At 37.0% G+C, this 25,383-nt stretch overlaps 1 protein-coding gene across 1 annotated transcript in view; it reads left to right on the top strand.

Annotated features, from left to right (window-relative positions):
- Window positions 1-24,903, top strand: part of NYAP2 (neuronal tyrosine-phosphorylated phosphoinositide-3-kinase adaptor 2) — a 295,363-nt gene extending 270,460 nt beyond the window's left edge. The window contains exon 6 of the mRNA XM_052636241.1: window positions 24,676-24,903. Within this exon, the coding sequence (XP_052492201.1) occupies window positions 24,676-24,903 (228 nt within the window). The remainder of the gene's footprint in view (window positions 1-24,675) is intronic.
- Window positions 24,904-25,383: the final 480 nt, after the last annotated feature.

Here is a 25,383-nt window from a genome sequence, read left to right on the forward strand (position 1 = left end):
TTTATTCATCCTCAACATCTTGAATTAAGGAATTCTGTTTATTAACTATGGCTTCTCTTGTGGCTCAGCTGGTAAAGAATCCGCCTGCCATACGGGAGACCTAGGTTCGATCCCTAGGTTGGGAAGGATTCCTGGAGAAGGGAAAAGGCACCCATTCCAGTATTCTGGCTTGGAAAATTCCATGGACTGTATAGTCCATGGGGTTGCAAAGAGTTGGACACAACTTATGTAACTTAGAATAATATTTAAATTTTGAAGACAGATTGGTAATCAATTTTCATTTGAAGAGTGAAGTTTCTACTTGTTTTAATTTCCTTTTCAAAACTGTTTTTCTATTGATTTTTTTTTTTTTTTCTAATTTGAGAAAATACTTTGATAGGTAGAAACAGGTTGTAGAATCAATCACCCCTGACTTAAAGCTTCTGTCCTTCATCACCTGGCTCTGGGACCTCGGTTTCCTCAACTGCAATATAGAGAAATTTACAACTATTTTTGTTGTTGTTGTTGTTCAGTTGCTAAGTTGTGTCTGACTCTTTGAGACCCTGTGGACTGCAGCATGCCATGCTTCCCTGAGCTTCAGTTACTCCCAGAATTTGCTCAAACTCATGTCCATTGAGTTGGTGATGCCATCCAACCATCACATCTTCTGTCTCCCCCTTCTCTTTCTGCCATCAATCTTTCCCAGCATCAAGGTCTTTTCCAATGAGACTACTTTTCCCATCAGGTGGCCTAAGTATTGGAGCTTCAGCTTCAGCATCAGTCCTTCCAATGAATATTCAAGGTTGATTTCCTTTAAGATTGACTGGTTTGGTCTCCTTTCTGTCCAAGAGACTCTCAAGAGTCTTCTCTAGCATCACAGTTTGAAAGCATTATTTCTTCTGCATTCAGCCTTCTCTATGGTCCAACTCTAACATCTAGATGTACATGACTACTGGAAAACCCTTAGCTTTGACTAGACGGACCTTTGTCAGCATAGTGATGTCTCTGCTTTTTAATATACTATGTTTGTCATAGCTTTTCTTCCAAGGAACAAGCATCTTTAATTTCATGGCTGCAGTCACCATCCACAATGTTTTTCGAGCCCAAGAAAATAAAGCCTGTCACTGTTCCCATTGTTTCCTCATCATCTATTCACCATGAAGTGATGGGCCTGGATGCCATGATACTCATTTTTGGAATGCTGAATTTTAAGCCAGGTTTTTCACTCTCTTCTTTCACCTTATCAAGAGGCTCTTTAGTTTCTCTTTTCTTTCTGCCATTAGATACCATTAGAGTGGTATCATCTACACATCAAGGTTATTGATATTTCTCCCAACAATCTTGATTCCAGCTTGTGATTCATCCAGCCTGGTATTTCTCATGATGTACTCTGCCTATTAGTTAAATAAGCATGGTGACAATATTCAGCCTTGATGTCCTCCCCCAATTTTGAACCAGTCCATTGTTCCATGTCCATTTCTAACTGTTGCTTCTTGACCTGAGTACCAATTTCTCAAGGGGCAAATAAGGTGATCTGATATTCCCATCTCTTTAAGAATTTTTGGCAGTTTGTTGTGATCCACAGAGTCAATCCCTAGGTCAGGAAGATCCCCTGGAAAAGGGAATGGCTACCCACTGCAGTATTCTTGCCTGGAGAATTTCATGGACAGAGGAGCCTTGTGGCAATAGTCCATGGAGTTGCACAGAGTCAGACATAACTGAGCAACTAACACAGACAGAGAGGACACAGTCAAAGACTTTAGCATAATCAATGAAGCAGAATTCTATTTTTTTCTGGAATTCACTTCCTTTATCTATGATCCAGTGCATGCTTGCAATTTGATCTCTCGTTCCTCTGCCTTTTCTGAATCCGGCTTGTACATCTTCTCAGATATATCCTGTTGAAGCCTAGCTTGAAGGATTTTGAACATTGCCTTGCTAACATGTGAAATGAGTGCAATTGTACGGTAGTTTGAGCATTCTTTGGCATTGCCTTTCTTTGGGATTGAAATGAAAACTGACCTTTTCCAGTCTTGTGGCCATTGCTGAGTTTTCCAAATTTGCTGGCATATTGAATGTGGCAATTTAACAGCATCATCTTCTAGGATTTGAAATAGCTCAACTGGAATTCTGTTATCTCTGCTAAACTTGTTTGTAGTAATGGTTCCTAAGGCCTTTTCCTAAGCAAATGCAATTTGAATTATATTATGTTGGCAAGTATGAGGAGCCACGGAAAGAGTAGTTAAAGAGGGAAGAAGAGATGTAAGCTAACAGCAGTATTTTTTTGGCCACTTTGATTCCATTTGAATTCTTCTGATGTCTGCAAATTATTACAAAACACCAATATCCTCTTGCTTGTCCTTTGTCTTTCTGATTTTCACCACCCGCCCAGCCCCTTATTATTTCTGAGTGGCTTATTGGTTACGTTTGAGTAAGAACTGGTAGGGATGGGATGTTTCACATAGCTTTTATGAAAGCATGGACTTGTAAAGTTGTATCAAGTATTTTCAAAGGCTCTTAGAAATGGAGCTCAGAGCAGCATACTAAAAGTGATCCCTCATATTTAATTTAAAAATTTTTTTTAAAATTATTTGGTTTTGGCTACACTGGGTCTTCCTTGCTTTGCAGTGGTTTTCTCTAGTTGTTATGAGTAGGGGCTACTCTTCATTGCAATGCAAAGTTTTCTCATTGCGGTGGCTTGTTATGTGGAGCACAGGCTCTAGGGTGCATGGGCTTCAGAAGTTGCAGAACTCAGGCCTGGAAGCTGTGGCTCGAGGGCTCTAGCTGTGTGGCCTCAGTAGTTGTGGTGCACAGGCTTAGTTGCTCCTCAGCACGTGGGATCTTCCTGGACCAGGGTTTGAGTCCATGTTCCCTGTGTTGGCAGGAGGATTCTTATCCACCGTGTGACCAGGAAAGCCCTCATGTTTTCAGAAGTCGCAGGTATGTCGTCTTCTTGGCCATCTAGAAATCTGAATTGAGAGCAGTCTTGACTGAGAGAAATATAATATTCCAATTCGAATCAGAAATGGTGTACACTGCCACAAGCTGGAGAGAACCCGGGATTCTATTTGTAATAAGGGAGTTGTAGGCGATGAGATCCTGAAAGTACCTGTGGCCATCAGGTCCACAGGTTTCAGTGCATCTTTGAGTTATGTAGACATAATTCTGTTCACAGTGGAAGCCCTTTGAGATTCTGGGAAGATCAAAGACATGATTAAAGCAATTGTCTATGAGCAAAAGTATTAGAACAGTAGTACTGATAATTCCCTCCCCATTCTGGTCTTCCTTGTCGCTGTCTCCAGTATTATCCCTGTTGACTTGCTTTCCTTTCTCTGAAACCCCCAACTGAAGAATATTATGATAACAGATGCTACAGAGACTTGTCAATGAGGGCAGCATGATATGGCAGAGATGCAGGGACAATCCTGGAACCATTTCCTCTATGAACAAAATTAAAATATTCACAACCTGAAAGTTGAGAGTTATCTTTTATTTGACGGGAATTTTTAAAACTTCAAGCCCAGGAAGCAGCATCTTAAGTAATCTTGGGAGAACTGCTCTGAGGAGGTGATGGGGGGAGACAGGTTATATGGAAGTTTTGCAACAAAAGGCAGGTAGTCAAAGGATTATTATTAATTTAGGAAAAAACCAGATATCTCATGTTAAGAACTTTAGTGCTTTGCTTTGTATGGGAAGATACAAGAATCTGGGCTCACTAAAATCCTTCCTTTGCTATGCACCTCAGTTATCTGGGACTGATACCCTATTTTTCACATTCTGAGTTTTCTCAGGGCTCACTTTAGGGAGTGGCTGTAGTCTGACGGCTGCTAGATGGCAGGTATTCTTGCCTCCCTGAGACTCCTCAGGGTTCTCCAGCTCACCATCCATGACGGCTTCAACCATTGATGACTGTGACATTCTTTGTTTACTAATATGGCAGGAAATATTCCATTTCTCACCCACAAGGCTTTTATTGCTTTATGTTTTAACTTTGATTCTACCTCTGAGCATAAGTTGTTCCTTATGTACAGTGGAGAATGATACTACAGCCCATTCATGATTCTTTGAAAGACAGAAGCTGAGAATATCTGGGATGGCAGAGCCATTTTCTAGGTAATAACTTTCAGGTTGAAAGAGTGTATGTTTTTCACAATTAGAGAACCTTTTGAATATTCCTTTCGAAAAGGAACTTTTAAATGAGCTGATTTCCTCAATTGTTATAACATAAATTACCACTGAATAAAAGAAATTTCTTCTAGTTTTCAAATGAGCAAAAATGATCATATTGCCCTCCTGAGAAGTGAGTTAACAGCACTAAGAGAATTTAATTCTGGAAATCATGTTTCATGACTTTCAACTTGAGCCTCCGCTGGAAGCCCTTGTTTGTTGTCTTTGTAGAGCAGGGGTTCCCAACCTCCATGATATTATGCCTGATGTTCTGAAGTGGAGCTGATGCAATATAATAGAAATAAACTGCACAATAAATATAATGTACTCAAATCAGCCAGAAACTGCCTCTCACCCACCCCACCTCCCATCCTGCCCCATCCTGCTCCAGTCCCTGGAAAAATTCTCTTCCGGGGAATCAGTCCCTGGTGCCAAAACCTTTGGGCACCACTGCTTTAGAGCACATCTTACAGCCCATGCCTCTTCCAGAATTCAGTTAGGTGATTCCATGACACCTTGTTTTTAGCTGCCCTGAAGGATGTTTTCTTGGGCAGTCAGTAAGCAGCATGGGAAGCAGGACAAAAGAAATTGAGATGGAGGACATGAATTAGGCAGCAAAGAAGGAAACTCTCTACTGAACTGTTGGCTTTGCAAGGGAGCTGCTTGCTCTTAAGCTGATTTTGGGTTTCTTGTACAAGGTGCTCCTTTTTTCCTGCTTTTCCATACTGACTCCATGAAGATTTGGATGAATTTTGTTAAAAGGAAAATGGCCAAATTCTTTTGAGGAAATCCAATTATAATTGGATTAGAGTCCAATTATAAATCCTTGTAATGTTGACCACAAAGTAATTGGAGTCTAATTACAAGGGTTATTTTGATTACTTGGGCGTAAGTGATGATTTTGAATTAAGATGAGAGGCCTCAGACTTTAGGTCCATGTGGCTCAGACTTGAAATCATAGAATGAAAAGAAATTCATTTAGATGGTGAAGTTACAGAGTCATAGACCCCAGTGCCCACAGCTGCCTAGGAGGCATTAGAAATGGGTACTTTCTCACTTTGATAGAATCAACAGAACAGGAAACATTTTTCTCTCAGATGAAAAGTATTATTCCTAGTGAAATGAAAAATGGCAACTGGTGTTTTGTCTCAGCTTTGAATGACATGGGACCAAGTTAAACTGGAGGCTTCCCTAGTGACTCAGTGGGTAAAGAATCTGCCTGCAATGCGGGAGACAGAGGAGACAGTTTCAATCCCTGGGTTGGGAAGATCCCCTGGAAAAGGAAAAGGCAACCTGCTCCAGTATTCTTGCCTGGAAAATCCCATGGCCAGATGAGCCTAGTGGACTACAGTCCATGGGGTTGCAAAGAGTTGGACACAACGAAGCGCGCATGCAAGCTGAACTGGACAAACAAGCCTATTTAAAGAGAGGAAAGAAAACAGCCCCAGCCAATTGTGACCATGTTTCTCTGATTTTTCAAGAGAAGCCACATTCCAGGTGAATTTTCCCCAGCCCTTTCCTTCCCTCCTCTGTTCTCTCTCTCATTCTTTTTCTATATAATCTAATGATTTTTATTCACATACTTTCAAAACTTTAAAATATTGTGCACTTTATACAAAATACACCTGTGACCCTGATGCAACCTTGCATTCACATTTTGTACCTCCCAGTCCTTTCTAACCTGAGGCCAAGAGAAGTGAAGTGACTTACCAGAACGAGTGAACAGCAAAGCGGACTTCAGGATGGAATTAATAGGATCTGCAACTTGTTTCTCGTTACGCTTCTGTTGGGTAATGTGTTCTACAGAAGAAAAATATATTTTACATACTTTCTCATGTCTAGTCAAAGTTACAAGATATGAAAATGATTGTTAGCTCTGCCAAAGATGTTTAAAACTGTTCTTTGAGGATTAGTTTATTCTGGTTGTCTCTGAACTTCCCTTTCTTTTGCTAGATAAAAGAAATGTCTATTGAGATGTGAAACTCCTTAATTTATCTGTGGTCAAGTCCCTATGAACAATTAAAAACCAGTATTTTCTAATGGAATTAAACTCAAAATTAACGTAATGCTAATGTAAGTGATTAAGAGAATATACTTTGTGAAAAACATCAATACACTTGTTGTAATTGAATTTTATCTTATAATACTGTTTGCTCCTTCAGGGAATGTCTTTTTAAGGCGTTCTACTTAGAAAGTTCTTGCTCATTTAGAAACATAAATTAATTCTGAAACCTGCTCAGAGGTTTTCTTATTACAAACAATTCATTTAATCAATTAGCAGCTAAAATTGTAGTCATTATTAGATTTAATTGCTGAAGAATATGCTGTGCCTTTTTTTGTTGAGAAAAATGTATCACAATTTTTCTATAGTCTTTTTACTTTCTAAGGGTAAAGAATTCATAATCATAAAATAGTAAAAGTCAAATCAAGTTATATATACATATATATGTATATATATCTATGTCTATATCTGCATTTTAAGATAATACCTGGTCCTGCTTGCAGACACAGACATAATATTTTTGATATCTTGACATAAATCAACTTTCCTCTGTAAAGCCTCTTCTTGCATTTTGATATAGGAATGTCATATATCAAATCATATGTCATTTATTCTTATATTACATGTCCCTTACAACTGTATACAGATTTTAATGTAGCAACACTTTAAGACAATTTCAGATATTTGAGAACTATATCATAAATCAACTCTTTCTCATGCAGTAGTATGAACATTTCTCAAAGTCACTGCATTTTTCTATACCCTACACAAATGAATGCACTTATTATACCTGTACATATGCTCTTTACATATGTATAGAGACACACATATGACGTCATGCACACCTGAATGGACGATAGGCAGTTTCCCATTGTATATTTGACCATATAGTCTTTGACCGTAGTTCTGGCACATAGAACATGTGTGTGCCAAATCACATTCAGTTACCACTGTGCATTTTGTATGTGTTCGTAAGAGATACAACGTTAGCACCCAGTTTTGACAATTTGCTTTGCACATAGCTGTCGTCTTGTTATACAAAAATGTGATGCATTTTAAATGTTTAAGGCTTCATTTTTCTAGATGTTGAAATTTTTCTCTTCTCAAATTTCTGCTACAGTGAAAAATTTATTAAATGATGGTTTGATGCAGTTAGCATCTTCTTTCATGGTGTTTTGAAAAACCACCTTTGGTCTTTTCCCTTTTTGCAGTGTTTCTTGGACTTTTCCTCCTAATGCCACTCATTGAATCAGCTAACCCTTTTATGCAACTCAATAAGGAAACACTAACTATACTTGTGAATATACTTGGAGAGGCATATATATGTGTATAGGAGGACTACTATACTGTTTGTTGCCATGGATCTTAGGGTAAAGGTGCTTACTGAAATGAACCTGAGTTGTGGTTGACGAATAAAAAAGAAAATACCTTCAGAGGGCTTCCCTTGATGAAGTACACAGAGCAGGTAATATATTCTCAAAACACAAACAGAAATGCAACCAGTGAGTAAGCAGTTTGAAAGTGAGATGAGATGGGGGTATTTTTATATAACGAGAAAGGAGCACTTCTTTTTTTGTGGGGTGAGGGGCATGCTACTTGGCTTTTGGAACTTAGTTCCCTGACCAGGAATTGAACCTGCACTCTTGGCAGTGAAAATGTGGTAACCACAGAACTAACCACAGAACCACCAGGGAATTCACCCATTGTTCTTAATCATTAATGAAATTGTTACTATTCATCACTTGGACACATCTCCAGTCAGAATGCTCCATCCATTAGATGTTTGAGTAATAACTTCTTTAAGAAGGAAGCCAGGAGGGAGGAAGTGAAGACAGAGAATTATCTTTGCAGTTTATCTCTGTGATATTAAATTTAACCAAGTGAAAATATTCTGAGGATGAATGAATGTATTCTTATGGATTAGAGGCAAGGAACCTGAGCTGTGGATAGAGGGTCCCACCCAGGAAGAAGATATTTTTATTAATATATATAATGGGTTTTCTTTCACACCCATTATGGAATCTGTCTCTATAATGGGTTTTCTTTCACACTCATTATGGAATCTGTCTCTAGAGATGGCTAAGTGAAAGTGAAATCGCTCAGTCGTGTCGGACTCTTTGCGACCCCCAGGCTCTTCTATCCATGGGATTCTCCAGGCAAGAATACTGGAGTGGGTTGCCATTTCTTTCTCCAGGGGATCTTCCCAACCCAGGGATTGAACTTGTGTCTCCCGCACTGCAAGCAGACGCTTTAACCTCTAACCTCTTCTGAACTTGATCTTCTCATCTAGAATATAATGATCACAGGGCTATTGTGAGGCTAAAGTGAAGTGAAGGAAGCTGAATGTTCACACAGTGCTTTGCTCACGGAGAAGCAATGCTATGGCTATTGTGCCCATGATCTTGATAATAATATAGATGAGAGAATGGTATGATGATAATTATGACACGTATAACAAGTAATAAGATCAGAGTTTCACCCCTCCCTCAACGTTTTGATAGCTTATAAATCCTCTAATATTTCAGTTGCAAATTTTACCACCTTTATTTAATACAGCACACTTTCACATGTTACTGGCTATGTGAAGTGAGAGTACCCTGACGATTGTTTGTGTGTGTGTGTGCACACGCATGTGTGTGTTTCCAGTGTGGGCCACTTTAATCAGAATTAGCTGTGAGACAATCCAGTGTACTAATAAGGGCACAGACTTAAGCATTTGGTATATTTGGCTTTGAATTCCAATTCTAGTTCTGCGTTCTGTTAGGAATATGATACTATACAAATTATTCAACCTCTTTAAGCCTCAACTTATCATCTAACAAATAACAAGCTTATATAGTTATTAAGCTCTATAGGAATTGATATATGTGAAGTGCCAGTCTGGTGTCTGGAACATAGTTTATGTATAATACGTAATGTTTGCTGCTATAATTACATTGTTGATGTTCTTATGATTAATACTTAGATTGTGGCAATCCTTCATTCCAAAGTCACTTGATCAAAGGTTAATATAACTTGCTAATTTATTTTTGAACTTTTGTAAACTCATTCAAAGGTTTTTTGAGATCATTACTTAGGATCAATCAAGAACCTTAAGATAAGAGATTTTATTAACTTTAGCATACTATTTTTTTCTTCGATAACGTTGTTATTGTTTAGTTGCTAAGTCATGTTGGACTCTTTTGCAACCCCATGGACTGTAGCTCGCCAGGCTCCTCTGTCCATGGGATTTCTCAGGCAAGAATACCAGAGTGGGTTGCCATTTCCTCCTCCAGGGGATCTCCCTAACCCAGGGATAAAACCTGAGTCTCATGCATTGCAAGAGGCGAGTTCTTTACTACTGAGTCACCAGGGAAGCCTTTTAGTGATGTTAAAGACACATATATTCTTTCAGCAATATTTTATTATTTTGTTTTTTGAAACCCATAGGCTTCAATGATTTAATCATACTTGTCTGTTATATACACACATGCACAAATACACACATACACACTTATACACAAAAAGGTATGACCTATACTTTTATGCATATGTACATACTTATGTTTATGACTATATATAAAATGTTTGTGTGCATATATACTCATGTGTGCATATGTTTGATCATATGGTCAGGTGCCAGACAGCTTCAAAACAGATTTTTATTTTCTTTTAATGAAATGTAATGATTCTTCTGGAGAATGAAATGGCAGCCCGCTCCAGTCGTCTTGCCTGGACAGAGGAGCCTGGTTGTCTACAGTCCAAGGGGTCGCAAGAGTAGGACACAACTTAGTGACTAAACGATGACAAACAATGATTTTTTTAAACATAATTGTTAAATATTTTCCAAAGTGAAACACTTCTGAAGACTTTGGTATAATACATTGCAACCTGAAAAACTATATTTTCCCATTATATGAATCATTTAAAGCCAGAAAGTGAAACAGAGTATTTTTTGCAAAAGATGGATTGTGTATATATATGTGCATTCATATACATTTATGTATCAAGAAGATAATGATTATACCAGGGTAATTTGAAGAGGAGAAGTATTTTTTTTTTCCCTTAGACATTATTTTCCTTAAGGTAGAAGTTATATACAGATTGTAGTGATTGAAAGTTTTATATCAGCTGCTGCTGCTGCTAAGTCGCTTCAGTCGTGTCTGACTCTGTGCCACCCCATAAATGACAGCCCACCAGGCTCCCCCGTCCCTGGGATTCTCCAGGCAAGAACACTGGAGTGGATTGCCATTTCCTTCTCCAATGCATGAAAGTGAAAAGTGAAAGTGAAAAGTGAAAGTGAAGTTGCTCAGTCCTATCTGACTCTTAGTGACCCCATGGACTGCAGCCTACCAGGCTCCTCCGTTCATGGGATTTGACAGACAAGAGTACTGGAGTGAGTTGCCATTGCTAGTACCTTATAAAATGAGATTATAGTACAGAATTTTAAAAATTGAAATATGGCTTAACCACTATAATATATATATATATATATATATGCTTGAACAATTGATTAGATACATGAAATAAATAAAAGTAAATTCTCACCTCATGAAAAATTAAAATGCAAAATTTGCCCTTTTATTGTTTTACCTTTTGTATCATTTTTCTTATTAAATATATTTTCTCTTCATAAGCAATGTACTTTTGGTAACAAAGAAGAACACAAACGAAGTAAAAGTGAATTCAAGAATACAATAAAACCATAAACTCTGAAAAAAGTAAGAGTCATATTTATATGTTATCAAACAGTCAGGAAATTTGAATAATAAAAACTGGAGAAATTTTGAAAAAATTAACTGATTTTACTACTTAAAATTAGAAGCATCTGTTAGCAATAACATAAATGACTAAAAGTGTTAAATGTTGGATATTATTAATAGAAATAGTATATAAATACCTAAGTTAAAATATAAAAATTAGTAAGTAAAACTATCTTATAGAAAAAAAACAGAAAATAAGGCTATGGATCAACTCTTCTTTTATCAAGCATTTGAGAAATATCCATATCCATTCAACTCAATATTAGTGAAAGTAAATATTAAAATCAAAGCATTATTTCAGACAGATAAAATGCAGAAAAGAATACTTTTGTTTGTTTCCTTGCTTTTTATTTTGGCAGCACATCTCAATGCAAATAAAGAGGTAGTATGAGTACCATCCTGCTACGGGAATGGAAAATAGTTCAGCTTTCCTGGAAGATAAATAAGCTATGTCTATTTCCAGAGCCTTAAAATGTTTTGACCCTTTGACTTGAGAATTACTGTTTGAGTGGCTTCATGGCAGAAAAAAATCATATAGCATTAAAACATTATTTATTGCATTTAAGAAAGGAAAGTCAATCAAATGTGAGCAATTATAAAATGACTAAATAAAGATATTCACAGTGAATAATTTGCCTTTATTAACATGTCTTGAAAAAAGTATTTAACACTAATAATGGGGAAAGTGCAAGGATATAGTAATATTATATAATCCCAAGTTTAAAAAATATATTTTATACATACATAAATATCCCTATTTTTAAAAAACTGAAAGTTAGTTACACAGTTTTGTCCAACTCTTTGCAACCGCATAGACTGTAGCCCTCCAGTTTCCTCTGTCCATGGAATTCTCTAGGCAAGAATACTGGAGTGGGTCGCCATTTCTTTTTCCAGGGGATCTTCACAGCCCAGGGATTGAACCCAGGTCTCCTGCATTGCAGGCAGATTTTTTAACAACTGAGCTACTAGAGAAGCTTATCACATCAAATATCATTATATGTATATATAATTTATGTGAAGAAATATGCTACTCTTTTGTATGGTGGTATCAGATAATTTTCCCTGTTAAATTATTATTACCCTCTTTTGTAGAATAGGCATATATTACTTATAATCAGAAAAATGTAGTGAAAAAATGTACCTCTCAAACTAGTCACTTTGAAATATTATTTCAGTGAAGTTTAACTATTTAAAACATTTCGGGATTTTTTTTCAGGAGTACTAACTCAGGATTCTAGGGTTACAAAAATAGTGTAAACAAGATCTCTGATTTTCAGAAGCTCAGAATCTTGTGCAAAACTTGTAGTAAACACATTCATAGCATGGTGTAAGAGGGCTGCTGATTTCACTAAGTGATGAATGAATGAGTAGACGTACTCCAGCAATAAGCCAGCCTGGCAGTGAGTCACAGAGGATCTCTCAATGGATTCTTGCTACATTTAGCTCAACTTTGAAAGCATCACTGGAATTTCACATAAAAGATGAGGCTGCAGGGAGAATGAGAGTTCCAGAACGAGGAAACAGCTTGAGCTAAAAATATGATCAAGTAGTGTGCCTATGGTGTTGGGTGTTTTGAGCAGTTGCTCATGACTGGAGTATGAAGCGAATGGATGGGGCGTCCCTGGGGCTCTGCGGTAGAGAATCTGCCTGCAATGCAGTGGACATGGGTAGGACACATGGGTTCGTTCCTGGGCTTGCGAAGATCCCTGGGAGAAGGAAATGGCAACTCACTCCAGGATTCTTACCTGGAAAATCCCAATCCATGGGGTCGCAAAGAGTAGGACATGATTGGGCAACTAAAAAGGACAACAACAAAATAAATTAACTGGTGAAGACAACACTGAAGCTCATTGTGGTGGATATGGGGCACTTACTATTTTCTGTAGGTAAAGGGGGAATCACTGAGTTGACATGACACTGTGGAGTGTGGATGGTGGATGAGAAGTAGCCAAGAAATGGAACATTAGAGACAATCTTATTAGTCCAGAAATTGAACTGAGTCCAGGAAATGACCTGAAAATGTAAAAGATGATGGCAAATTTGAGAAAAATTTATGGAACAGAATTAACTGCATTTGGGGCCATTTGAATGCAGTTTCCTGAAACCTGCCTTATCTAGAACTTAGATTCAGGATCTCTAGGTATAATGCCTAAGAATTTGATTTTAATGAATTCCTAAGGGGAGCTGAAAACATATTAAGGTTTAGGGAGCATCAGCTCATCATTAATCTGAGCCAAAGTGTCAAGGATTCTGAGACCCCAGAACTCAAATCCTTGAGACCCCAAGGATTCAAACACCCCAGAGTGATTTCAACTATAGAACACCCAGACTGTGACTTACACGACATCAAGGGCTGAATTTAACATTAGATGATTTCTGTGGCTGAAAAATCCCAGGTAATATATTCTTTTAACCTTGTAAAATTTGAGATATTTATTGGATTCAGTTGAGCCAAAGTGAAATCAAATCATTCAATAAATCAAAGAGTTCCAAAACTCCTTTCCTGAAATAGGGCTTCCCTGATAGCTCAGTAGATAAAGAATCCGCCTGCAATGCAGGAGACTCCGGTTCAGTTCCCGGGTAGGTAAGATCCTCTGGAGAAGGGATAGACTACTGATTCTAGAATTCTTGGGCTTCAGTTGTGGCTCAGCTGGTAAAGAATCCACTTGCAATGCGAAAGACCTGGGTGTGATCTCTGGGCTGGGAAGATACCCTGGAGAAGGGAAAAGCTACTCACTCCAGTATTCTGGCCTGGAGAATTCCATGAACTGTATAGCCCATGGGGTCATAAAGAGTTGGACACGACTGGAGCATTAGTCTTCTAGTCATCCTCTTGCTTATTCATTCGTTCCTTGCATGAGTTTTTACGACATACTTCCTTGTACTAAAGGCTAAGGGTGTGGTGATTTACTACAGCACCCTTCCCGGCCTTCAAAGAGCTCACTAGCGGTGTCTGTACACAGTCGACTAGAGGTGTGTGTGCTCAGTTGCTCAGTTGTGTCTGACTCTGACCATGGGATTCTCCTGCCAAGAATACTGGAGCACGTTGCCATTTCCTATTCCAGGGGGTCTTCCTGACCAAGGAATCGAACCTGCATTCTTTACCACTGAGCCACCTTGTAGAGGAGCTTATGTTTTTGTGTCCACCTTGAGGTAGATGTTAACTTATTACATGTGCTTCTCCCAACAAAACTAAGGTTTAATTATTTTTATTTCAAAGCGAAAGAACCAAGGTCTCAGGAAGATTATATGACTTGTCGCAGATCTCACAAGTAATAAGTGGCAAAACCAGGCCATGATATTCATTTTACCCACTTATGCTGTCCCCTAAGAAAGAAGGAAATCAAACATGCACACAAAAATTGTATTGGTGTATTACAGAAGGATGCACAGTGTATTGGTGGAGCTTGGGGACAGCTGTGATTGCCATTGTTTAACAGAATAGTTCAGACCAACCTCTGTCCTTAAAAGTGACCTGTGGGTCTTATTTAGAGGACATGATAATAAAACTGAACAGTTAGATGTTTCCCTTGTTTTGTGGGCAGAGAACATTAACAATCTATATTGACTTGAAACTCTATTTATAGACTTGCAATTGTAAGGTTTATTAACTTACAATTTAAAAATCTTTATGATGAGTGAGTTTTACATAATTGGTCATAAAAGCCAGCACAGATATGTAAAATAGCATATATAGTTTAAAATACCAACATGTGATGTTTCTTAGAGCTGATCAGAGATTGTATACTGAGGCAGATCTTCAGATCTAGAAAAAGAAGGGTGAAGATTATTCTAATTTTATCAATAGATATCTCAAAGCTAAATCTAGACCATTTTAAATAAAACCTGAAATTTTTGCATATACCTTAGGTGTATACTTTTTAAATAACTCTTTCATATACCATAGGTTCTAAATCAAACAGTGCTGATAAATGAGGGAAGAGTACAAAGGAACAATTAAAAAAATAATATATCAGAGTTAAAGATGAATAAAAGCATAGGCATAAACTATGGAAAATGCTTCAGTTATCCCAAGGGTGCTATCATTTCAAATACTGTCATAGAATTTTAAAAGCTAGGAATGTTTCAACTATAGTCTTTAATTGTCATAATATCTCAAGCAAGAGAACCAGATAAATAACTTGCACATCACCAAGTGAGATTAAAAGTCAAGATAAAATCCAGGTCTATGGAACTAACAAGTACCTGCTTTTTTGGTTTTGTAAAATTACATTATCTGCTTTAAAAAAAAAAATATTGCACATCTATATTATCTCTTTTTTGTTTTGCACACTTATATTGTATATTTTTTTATTTTTGATATTTCATACTTTCCTGTTCAGGTCACTTCATTCCAGCCTTCATGAAAAAAGAGAAACAAATTCATTTAGGGTAGAATCATCTTCCTGATCTTGAATTTGTAAGTTTTGAAGTAGAACTAATAGTATTTTAAAGTAATTATGAGCTTCCCTAATGGCTCAGTGGTAAAGAATCTGCAATGCAGCAGCCGCAGGAGATGCAAGTTTGATCCCCGGGTCAGGAAGATCCCTTGGAGGAAGGCATGGAAATCCACTCCAGTATTCTTGCCTGGAGAAGCCCGTGGATACAGGAGCCTGGCTGCAGTCCACAGGGTCGTAAAGAGCTGGACACGACTGGAGCAATTCAGTGTGCAGCACATAAGTAATTATAAAGTCACATGGATTAATTTTAAAACTTATTTTTAATTGGAGGACAACTGCTTTACAATATTGTGTTGGCTTCTGCCATACAACATGAATCAGCTACATATTTACACATGTCCCCTACCTCTTGAACCTTCTCCCACTCCTCCACCCCATCCTACCCTTGTAGGCTGCCACAGAGCACTGCATTGACCTCCCTGTGTTATATATCTCTATACGCTTGTGGTAGTAACCTCCCGATAGGTAGCTATTTTACTTACAGTAATGTATATGTTTCAGTGCCACTCTCTCAATTCACCACCCGCCTCTCTTCTTTCCCTGCTGTGTCCAAAGTCTGCTTCTCTATTTCTGCCCAGCAAATAGTTCATCAGTACCATCCTTCTAGATTCCACATAAATGCGTTAACATAGGAATAGAACTACCATATGACCCCACAACCCCACTACTGGGCATATACTCTGAGAAAACCATAACTGAAAAAGTCACATGTATCCTGGTGTTCATTGTAGCACCATTTACAATAGTGAGCACATGAAGGCAACGTGGATGTCCTTTGACAGATAAATGGATTGGGAGGTTTCAATGCATGCGTGCCATGGAATATCACTGAGCCATAAAAAGGAACACATTTGAGTCAGTTCTAGTGAGGTGAATGAACCTAGAGCTTGTTATGCAGAGTGAGTTGAGTCACATTATTTGATGGTACCATTTAATATTTACCAGAGAAAATACTGTGATGTTGGGTCACCTCTATGTGCTTTCAATTATTTTTCACAAATATATAGACAGAGATAGGTAGGTGCATACATACATACATACATGAGTAAGCCTTACTAAATCAAAGAAAAATACATTTTTTCCATTCTGTATAATGATCAAAGAACATGGATTTGATAACTTGTTACTCAATAAGTAATAAAACAATTATTGAATTTGCTGACAAGTGCAGATAATAATAACCTTTCCAATTTTTGTGTTATATCAATTTCAAAAGATTTATTTAGGGTCTATGTTGCTGCCTATGCTATGGAAAGTGATCCCTTCTTTCTAAAAAATGTTTGGAAAAGTATAAAAGAAATACAATTCACCAAAATATTATTTTAAAAGTTCTCTAAGAAATTTTTATATTGAAGTTGAATCACCACCGTGGCATATCACAGACAAACAAATAACCACTTCAGGGTTATTAAAAGAAAAGTTTGACCTTACAGTAAATCTCTTATTGAGAGGATTTAAACCAGATTATCCACTGTATTTCTTTTATTCCAACATTCCTCTTCTTTCTTATAATGATGAAATTGTAAAATGTGTAGTCAGTAAGCCCAAATAATTTCTTTAAACTAGTTGTCAGAGCTGATTTTAAATCTGTCTCATCCTTTATGATTCACCTAATGGGCCATATTTGATATGAAAAATATTGTAAGTGTATATGATTCAATGCCTTGATTTTGTATTAGCCCTTTTATAGTACTAACATTGATTTTATCTTTTTTTGTCTCTTATCAGGCATTTCTTAGGGTTAATATTAGGCATTTTAGGCATTGTAAGGGTTATTGGACACTTACTTAGTAGCCTAAAGAACTTTTTCTTTAAAGAGTCAAACAATAAACATTTTAGCCTTTATGGGTCATGTGGTATGAGTCCCAGCATGTTGTTCAGTTGCAAAGTCATGTCTGACTCTTTGTGACCTCATGGACTGCAGCACATCAGGCTTCCCTGTCCTTCCCTATCTCCCAGAGTTTGCTCGAATTCATGTCCATTGAGTCAGTGATGCCATCCAAACATCTCATCCTCTGTCACCCTCTTCTCCTCTTGCCCTCTATCTTTCCCAGCATCAGAGTCTTTCCCAATGAGTCGGCTCTTCACATCAGGTGGCCAAACTATTGGAGCTTCAGCTTCAGCATCAGTCCCTCCAGTGAATATTCAGGGTTGATTTCCTTTAGGATTGACTGGTTTGATCTCCTTGCTGTCCATGGGACTCTCAAGAGTCTTCTTCAGCACCGCAATTTGAAATCATCAATTCTTCAGTGTTTAGCCTTCTTTATGGTGCCAACATGTCCTGTACTAAAAAAGGCAATGGGCTTTACTTGGGAAATGTGCTGTAGTTGGCCAATCTCTGTCTGTTATCCTGAAGAAAGATGAAAAAAATCCGTGGTACTTGCACGTTTATTCTATGTACATGTGTTAAATAAAGAATCAATCTCTTTGCCCACTAAATGGGAGAGGAAGAATGTTTTCAATGAGAGCACTATTACCTCTGGCTGACCTGTGACTCTGAAGGACAGAAACAGCAGAGGTGAAAGTGTCTTTCTCCCTTCTGTAATTCCTGAAGAAGTTGCTTCCCCTTCTCAAATCATACCAGCTGACCTCATGCCTGCTCTTCTTTGATGCCCCACTAATGTTATCCATGCTCTCCTGGAGACGTTTTTCTCTAAGGTAAATAGAAAATTCAGAGAAATTTGATAATCTAGCTTCCCTTTCAGCTAGACTAAAGCTTATACTCCTCATACTGGAAGCAATTATTTCTTTTTTTAAATTAATTTTTTTTGAAGTATAGTACAACTACAATGCTGTGTTAGTTTCTGTTGTACAGAAATGTGAATCAGTTATACATGTGCATATATCTACTCTTTTTTAGATTCTCTTACCATCTAGGTCATTACAGAGCTGGGAACAATGATTTCTTAGAAAATGAGCTACCCGGGTAGCTCTACCCAAGTAGAAATTTGGACAAAGAGAGCAACATGGAACTGATAAATCCCCCTCGCCCCCTGCACCAGAGCTTTTGGAAATTAGTATTGGTGTTCTGTCTATTGTTTAAGGAATTAAATTTAATTCTCAAATCTTCAGGCTTAAAGCCGAACTTTATTTCAAAGCAAACATCACACTTGCTCAAAAATCTTCAATGATTTTTTTTTAACGTGTTTATTCATGAAGCATAAAAATCAAAATCAGTACAGATAGATATGCTTACATCAGCTTAATTCTTGTATCATTTTTAATATTGAAATGCTCCATGTGTTTACTCAGAGTATTATTTTCTCTTATGGTTTACATGTTTTGAAAATTGAATAGTTTAGTTAAACATTATAGAGATGTTTTTTATTGGATAGTCTCACTATTTCTTTGCTTTTGGGATAAAATGTACTCAATATCAGAAAGTACTTGATTTATTTTTTTAGAGAAAGTAATTATTGAATTAAAATTCCTCACTTACATTATTCTCGATGCATTGAAGAATCAGTAGATAAGATCGTGAGTGATGTATGGGACTTTACTGTTTTTCAATCTCTTGCATGTGTTAGTTAACTGCTTCCTGTAACCTTGTGCAATGTGGTGCATAAATATGCATAATATATATATAAAGTATATTCAAGTGTACATACTGTGTATATATGAATTATGTACATATATACATATATAATGTATAGAGGAAGAACATACAACTTCAGAAAGACACATGACTTTTCAAGGTCACACAACAATCAAGATCCCAGTCATGTCATTTAACTCTTCTATTATACCACAGTGCTTCCCTCTAAAGAATGAAAGATACAGTTACTTATTCTTTAGAAAGAATGTGATCCTATCATGTCATTTCTTAAAATATATATTTTTTGAATTTTAGAATAGTTTTGAATTTACCAAAAAGTGGCAAAGAACACACAGAAGATTCCTGCATACCCCACACTCAGATTTCCCTTTTATTATTCCCTTACACTATTATGGTGTTTTTGTCACAACTAAAGACTCAATATTGATACATTGTTGTTAAAACCATACTGTGATCGTTTCTCAGATATTCCTTAGTTTATTTGATCTTGACAGTTTTGAGGATTACTGGACTGGTATTTTGTAGAATGTCTCTCAATTTGGGTTTGTCTGGTGTTTTTCTCATGATTCTATTGGAGTTATGGTTTAGAGGAGGAAGACCACAGAAATTAAGTGCACTTCTCATCACATGATATCAAGGATGCATTCTCTCAACATTACTGATCAGTGTGGATGACCTGGTGTGGTGTAGGTAGTGTTTATAGGTTTCTTCATGTAAACTTCATCTTCTCCTCCTTTCCACACTGTACCCTTTGGAAGGAAGTCATGTGTATAGCCTACACCTGAGGGGTTTATATTTATGATTCATCTTCTTGAGGAGGAGCTTCATTTGATTTGATATCTATGAAATTAGGCAAGAATATTGTCTCCATTGAATCTTTGCTAATAGGAAAATCTTCTTCAGGATATATAAGTGTGTTCATACTAAGTGAATAATTGTCTCCCAGAGCATGCTTACTTGCTTGTGTATTTTTTTTTCCTTTCCTTCATGGTTCATACAATAAATGCATTTGGATTAAAGATAAGAAACAGACCACTTGATTAAATAACTAAGGAAGGGTTAGTCACTCAGTTGTGTCTGACTGTTTGTGACCCCATAGACTGTAGCCTGCCAAGCTCTTCTGTTCATGGAATTTTCTTGGCCAGAATACTGGAGAGGGTAGCCATTCCCTTCTCCAGGGGATCTTCCTGACCCAGGGGTTTAACCCAGGCCTCCTGCATTACAGGCATATTCTATACCATCTCAGCCACCAGGGAAGCCCCTAAAGAACTAAACTACTAGAGTTTATTTACTAAGTTTACTTTTAAATATTAATATTTATAAATTGGCATAGAAGTCTTTCAAATATAGTATGAAGTGGAATGGAATTTTACAGCTATATTTAAATTAAATATGAAGAATTCGATGACAATAAAAAGGAAAGACTCAATACCTTTTACAGAGAAGGCAATGGCACCCCACTCCAGTATTCTTGCCTGGAAAATCCCATGGATGGAGGAGCCTGGTAGGCTGCAGTCCATGGGGTCGCTAAGAGTCGGACACGACTAAGCGACTTCACTTTCACTTTTCACTTTCATGCATTGGAGAAGGAAATGGCAACCCACTCCAGTGTTCTTGCCTGGAGAATCCCAGGGACGGGGGAGCCTGGTGGGCTGCCGTCTATAGGGTCACACAGAGTTGGACACAACTGAAGCAACTTGGCAGCAGCAGCAGCAATACCTTTTATGGGTAGTAGTCTTAACACATTTCATATAATGCCTAAACATGCTATTTGTTATGCCTAAAGTAATGAATTAACACATACTATCAGAATGAAATATAATTTTTGGACACATTTTAGGGGGAAGGGATTTGGCCATGTCAACAGGCATAGAAGTAACACTGAGTTTAACTTGGGGATTTAAAAACAATGTGTACTCTTCAGGAAGAAATTTTCAAAAACATGTGTTCTTTAAAAATAAATATGAGAAGCAGATTTATCTCCCCCAAACTGAATCTCATTCTTCATTTAATCATATTATTGCAACATAATAACAATTTGGGGGTGGTATTTTAAATTAGGAAAAAGTTTGATAGCAAATTTAACATGAGAAGATTCTGTACCAGACTTGTTAGATTTGTTAAACTTTAAAATTAAAAAATGAATTTTACTATCTTCTAAGAACCTGAATTCTCTTAGAATACCTCTCCCTCTCTCATACATTGGGCGATGCTTTGTCATGGAATTTTTATTGACTGTGTAATGGACCCCAAAAGAAAATAGTTTAATATTGCAGAGTCAGTCTGGAAAACTAGAGTGGTTGTCTACTAGTACTATTCTGAACCATTATATATCAATCGAGTGATATATAAGTATTCTAAAATAAAAATGCAATGAGTATAAAACTCAATTTATAACTCAATTTTTAAATTCTTATTCTTTAGATTTTTAAAGAATGGGTTATTCTTGATGAATTGACATACCTGTTTAGCATAAACTACTAATTGACTGAAAACACTTATTCTGAATAATATAATGCATTTATGAACTATAATGAAACCTATGAAGTGAAATGAAATATAACGAAATATATTGGTGGCACTGTTGTCAGAGGAATACAGAAAAAAATTATTTTTCAGTTACATGTACTGATTCACACCCTAAAAATCTTAAAGGAAATTAATAAGTGATTTAATGTTGGTATGGACAAGTAAATACCATGCAAATATTGAAGTGATGCTATAAATATCTTACCTTAAAGAAGATGGGTGGTTTTGTGATTTCATTGGGATCTGTGAAATCCAGTGAGAACTTACTAAAAAGGAAATTATCTTGAGAGTTTTCTGAGAATAGCAAATACTGTACAGTGATGGTGGCTTCACTCCATTTCTAAAACGTTTTTTGAGAGCTAAATGATTCTGTTCTGCATGTCGGGGCTACTGTGTTGGATGCTATTTGGGGCTAGCCCTCTGAGAATTCTGTATTATAAATTCCATTTATAACAGTTTATAGTCACTCAATAAATTTTGCTTGTATTTCCACCCAAATAGAGTTATTGTATTTTTATTGCTTAGATTATCATGTTATAAAATATTACAAATCTTTTGAAAAATTATGAGCTACTCTGAAATTCTCATGTTGGGACAAAAACATGTTGGTCGTTGTCCCAGAAATTCACTTAAAAAGTGAACAGCCACGGCCACGGCCCTCTGTGCTTGGGGCCAGAGGACACCAAAAGGTGTCAAATACAGCCCATCCTTCAAGAAACGTTGTCGAGTTAAGCTTATTACATACAAGACATTTACCCAAAAGAGTCACCCTCTGGAATCTAAGCCATTGGCTAATCAATTCAAGCCATTGATTTTATTTATTTGACAAGCAGTTTTTATTCACTCATAAAGCTATAAATATATTTGAGTTTTTGAATAGCATCTGGAAATGGTAGTACATATGATAACAACTATTATTATAATCTCTAAATAATATTCAGGAGATGGAGCTTGCTGTAGTAGAAAGATGATTTACTGTGGAGTCAAACAGATCTGAATTTGATACAGACTTCTATCACAGCCAGTAACCTATGACCTTCCTTTGAACTAGTTCCTTAAGCTTTCTGAGACTTGTCTTTCTCACTTGTGATGTGTAACTAAACCCTAACTTTCAGTGTGGCTGGGAGGCTTTAATATTAATATAACATATGTAGAGCTCTTTCCACATGAATGGCAGAGAGCATGTATGGGAAACTGTTGCTAGGTATTTGTCAGTATTAGGATAATAATTCTAGGGCAATGTTTCACTGTTTTTTTTCTTTTAATTACTTCACCTTCATTACCCAATCTAGTTTTTAAACTAACTTCTGAAATGAAGATGTTATCAATTCAGTTATTCAGATAAAGAAACCGAGAAAAGGAGTGACCAATGGAAACTCATCAAGTTTCAGAATTTGAATCTTTGACTTCTAGCTCAAGATCTTGTCCTTTCCATAAAGACTTAAGAATTGTGAGAATTCAGTTTTGCCTTGTTCACATAAAAGCCTACCTGCCTGGTTTGGACAAGATATATAAATTCTTGAAAGCTTAGCTTCCTCACCCATCCTTGGAGGGTGTCATGCTGAGTTGTCTCAGTCCTTTCCAGTTTCACAGGCACTGGAACCAGTAGCATGCGGTTCTGAAGGGCACAGGTGCTGAGATAAACTCTTGGGTTCAATTTGACACTGTCATTTGTTGGTTCTGTAAGCTTAGGCACATTACTAAATCTCTCCAAGTCTCATTTTACTCATTATGGGATAACAGGGGCTTCCTTGGTAGCTCAGACGGTAAAGAATCTGCCTGCAATGCAGGAGACCTGGGTTCAGTCTCTGGGTCAGGAAGATCACCTAGAGAAGGGAATGGTAACACACTCCAGTATTCTTGCCTGGAGAATTCCATAGACAGAGGAACCTGGTGAGCTACAGTCTATGGGATCACAAATAGTTGGACATGACTGCGCAACTAACATACACCTGGGGTAATTAATAGTACTTAATTCAGAGCATTGTCATTGTGAGGAATAAATGCATTAAACTATGCAAAGTAGTAAGAATGGGTTTTGGATAGAGCATTATATTGTTGTTTAGTGGCTAAATCATGTCTAACTCTTTTGCAACCCCATGGGCTATAGCCCGCCAGGCTCTTCAGTTCATGTTTCCCAGGCAAGAATACTGGAGTGGGTTGCCATTTCCTTCTCCAGGGGATCTTCTCAATCCAGGGATCAAACCCATGTCTCCTGCATTGGCAGGTGGATTCTTTACCACTGAGCCACCAGGAAAGCCCCAGAAAAAGTGTTATAAATATTTGTCAATTATTTCCTAAAGTTGTATCATTAAATTCAATGCCTCCAAGTGAGCTATTTAAACTCTCAAGTCATACAATAGATTTGCTCAAATGATTAATTGTAAGCATCTCCATCCTGGATTTCTGTCTCAATCATACTGCTATTCTCTGACAGATCCAACCTGCTAGCTCTGTGCTAAAGAACAGCTACTGGCGGACATAGTCACACGCACCTGGGAGCAGTGTTTGCCTGTCCAGTAGTAGATGTATGTGTATCAATATACAGTCATCACTGAATCTTCTCCTGATTTCCAGTTGACCTGATGAATCTGGTTCTTTGAAATTCTAGAAATATGCAGGATCTGGATCAGTATGCTTGTGAAACCAATGATTCTAAGTTAACATTTTCTGTAGCATCAAGATGTATAGTGAAACTTCTTTGCAGAATAATTATTTAACTGTTTATATTCCAAGCATTGGATGTACCTTGATATTCATTTTGGTAGAAGAATGATTAAAAGTCTAAATTCCATGCTATTTATAAACAAATGTTAAGCTTTAATTCACTAATAAAAATGTTCATGAAAGCATATCACATTCATATAAGATCTCTCTTGAAAGTAATGCTAATAATTGAACTTAGAATATTGAGACCCATAGGAAAATGGAGTCAACATAAAAATAATAGGCAAATATTTGGCAAATGGCTTAAAAATTTTACATATTTTATTTCCATAGCATGGACTTTTAGAACATATTGGTAAAATATTCACTCCTAAATTATTGTTTCATAATATCTCAATGTTTAATAATATAAGTACAAATTTTTTGGCACTTCTATGCCTTAATTTTGCTTTGTAAGAATTTCAAAAATATAGAAATGGCTGACATTTTTCAAAACAACTACTAGCACAGTGCAAAACAAATCTGCTTTCTTTCCATTTTTTTTTTCTGTATTCACTCTTTCTTTTTTGCTAGGTGGCATGCATGCAGTGGTTTCATGGAGACCATACAATGCTTGAGATGATTGAGAAAAAGCGTTGCTTGTGCAAGGAAATAAAAGCTAGACAGAAAACGGAAAAGGGGCTTTGCAAACAGGATAGCATGCCTATCCTACCCAGCTGGAAGAAGAATGCAGGTGCAAAGAAGTACAGCCCTCCACCCTATTCTAAACAGCAAACGGTGTTCTGGGATACTGCCATATGACTGTGTGCAGGATGGCGTGAGCTCCACGTTACTTAACATGAAGAGGGAGGTCGACTCGGTCATGTGATAAGTAACTGTTACATATCTTCTCAGTCAGAATGGAATGCCAGTGGTTCCCTGGAAAGCCCATGGGAAGCTGTGCCTATTCATGGCGAGTTCAAGATAAAATGCGTATTTCCTTGCATTTAAGGCACACTTATTTATCATGGATTATTTTGAATCCAGAAGATATTGAGATGTAAATATTTTACTAGTTTATGGGTGACACCTGAAATAATACACATTATACGTATATAAATGATAGAAATACCAAGAGTTTTACTATATGATACAATTTCGGTATTAACTGGTTTGTTATCTCTTTTATATGTCCCTTGATGCCTTTGATTATTAATTTTTGCATTTAAAATGTTTTTCTTTCTTCCTACATTTGGTTTCTGTACACTAGCTCATGTATGAATTATGTTCAATCACATAATA

This window comes from Budorcas taxicolor, chromosome 2, assembly GCF_023091745.1.
Source record: "Budorcas taxicolor isolate Tak-1 chromosome 2, Takin1.1, whole genome shotgun sequence".
Lineage (NCBI taxonomy): Eukaryota > Metazoa > Chordata > Mammalia > Artiodactyla > Bovidae > Budorcas > Budorcas taxicolor.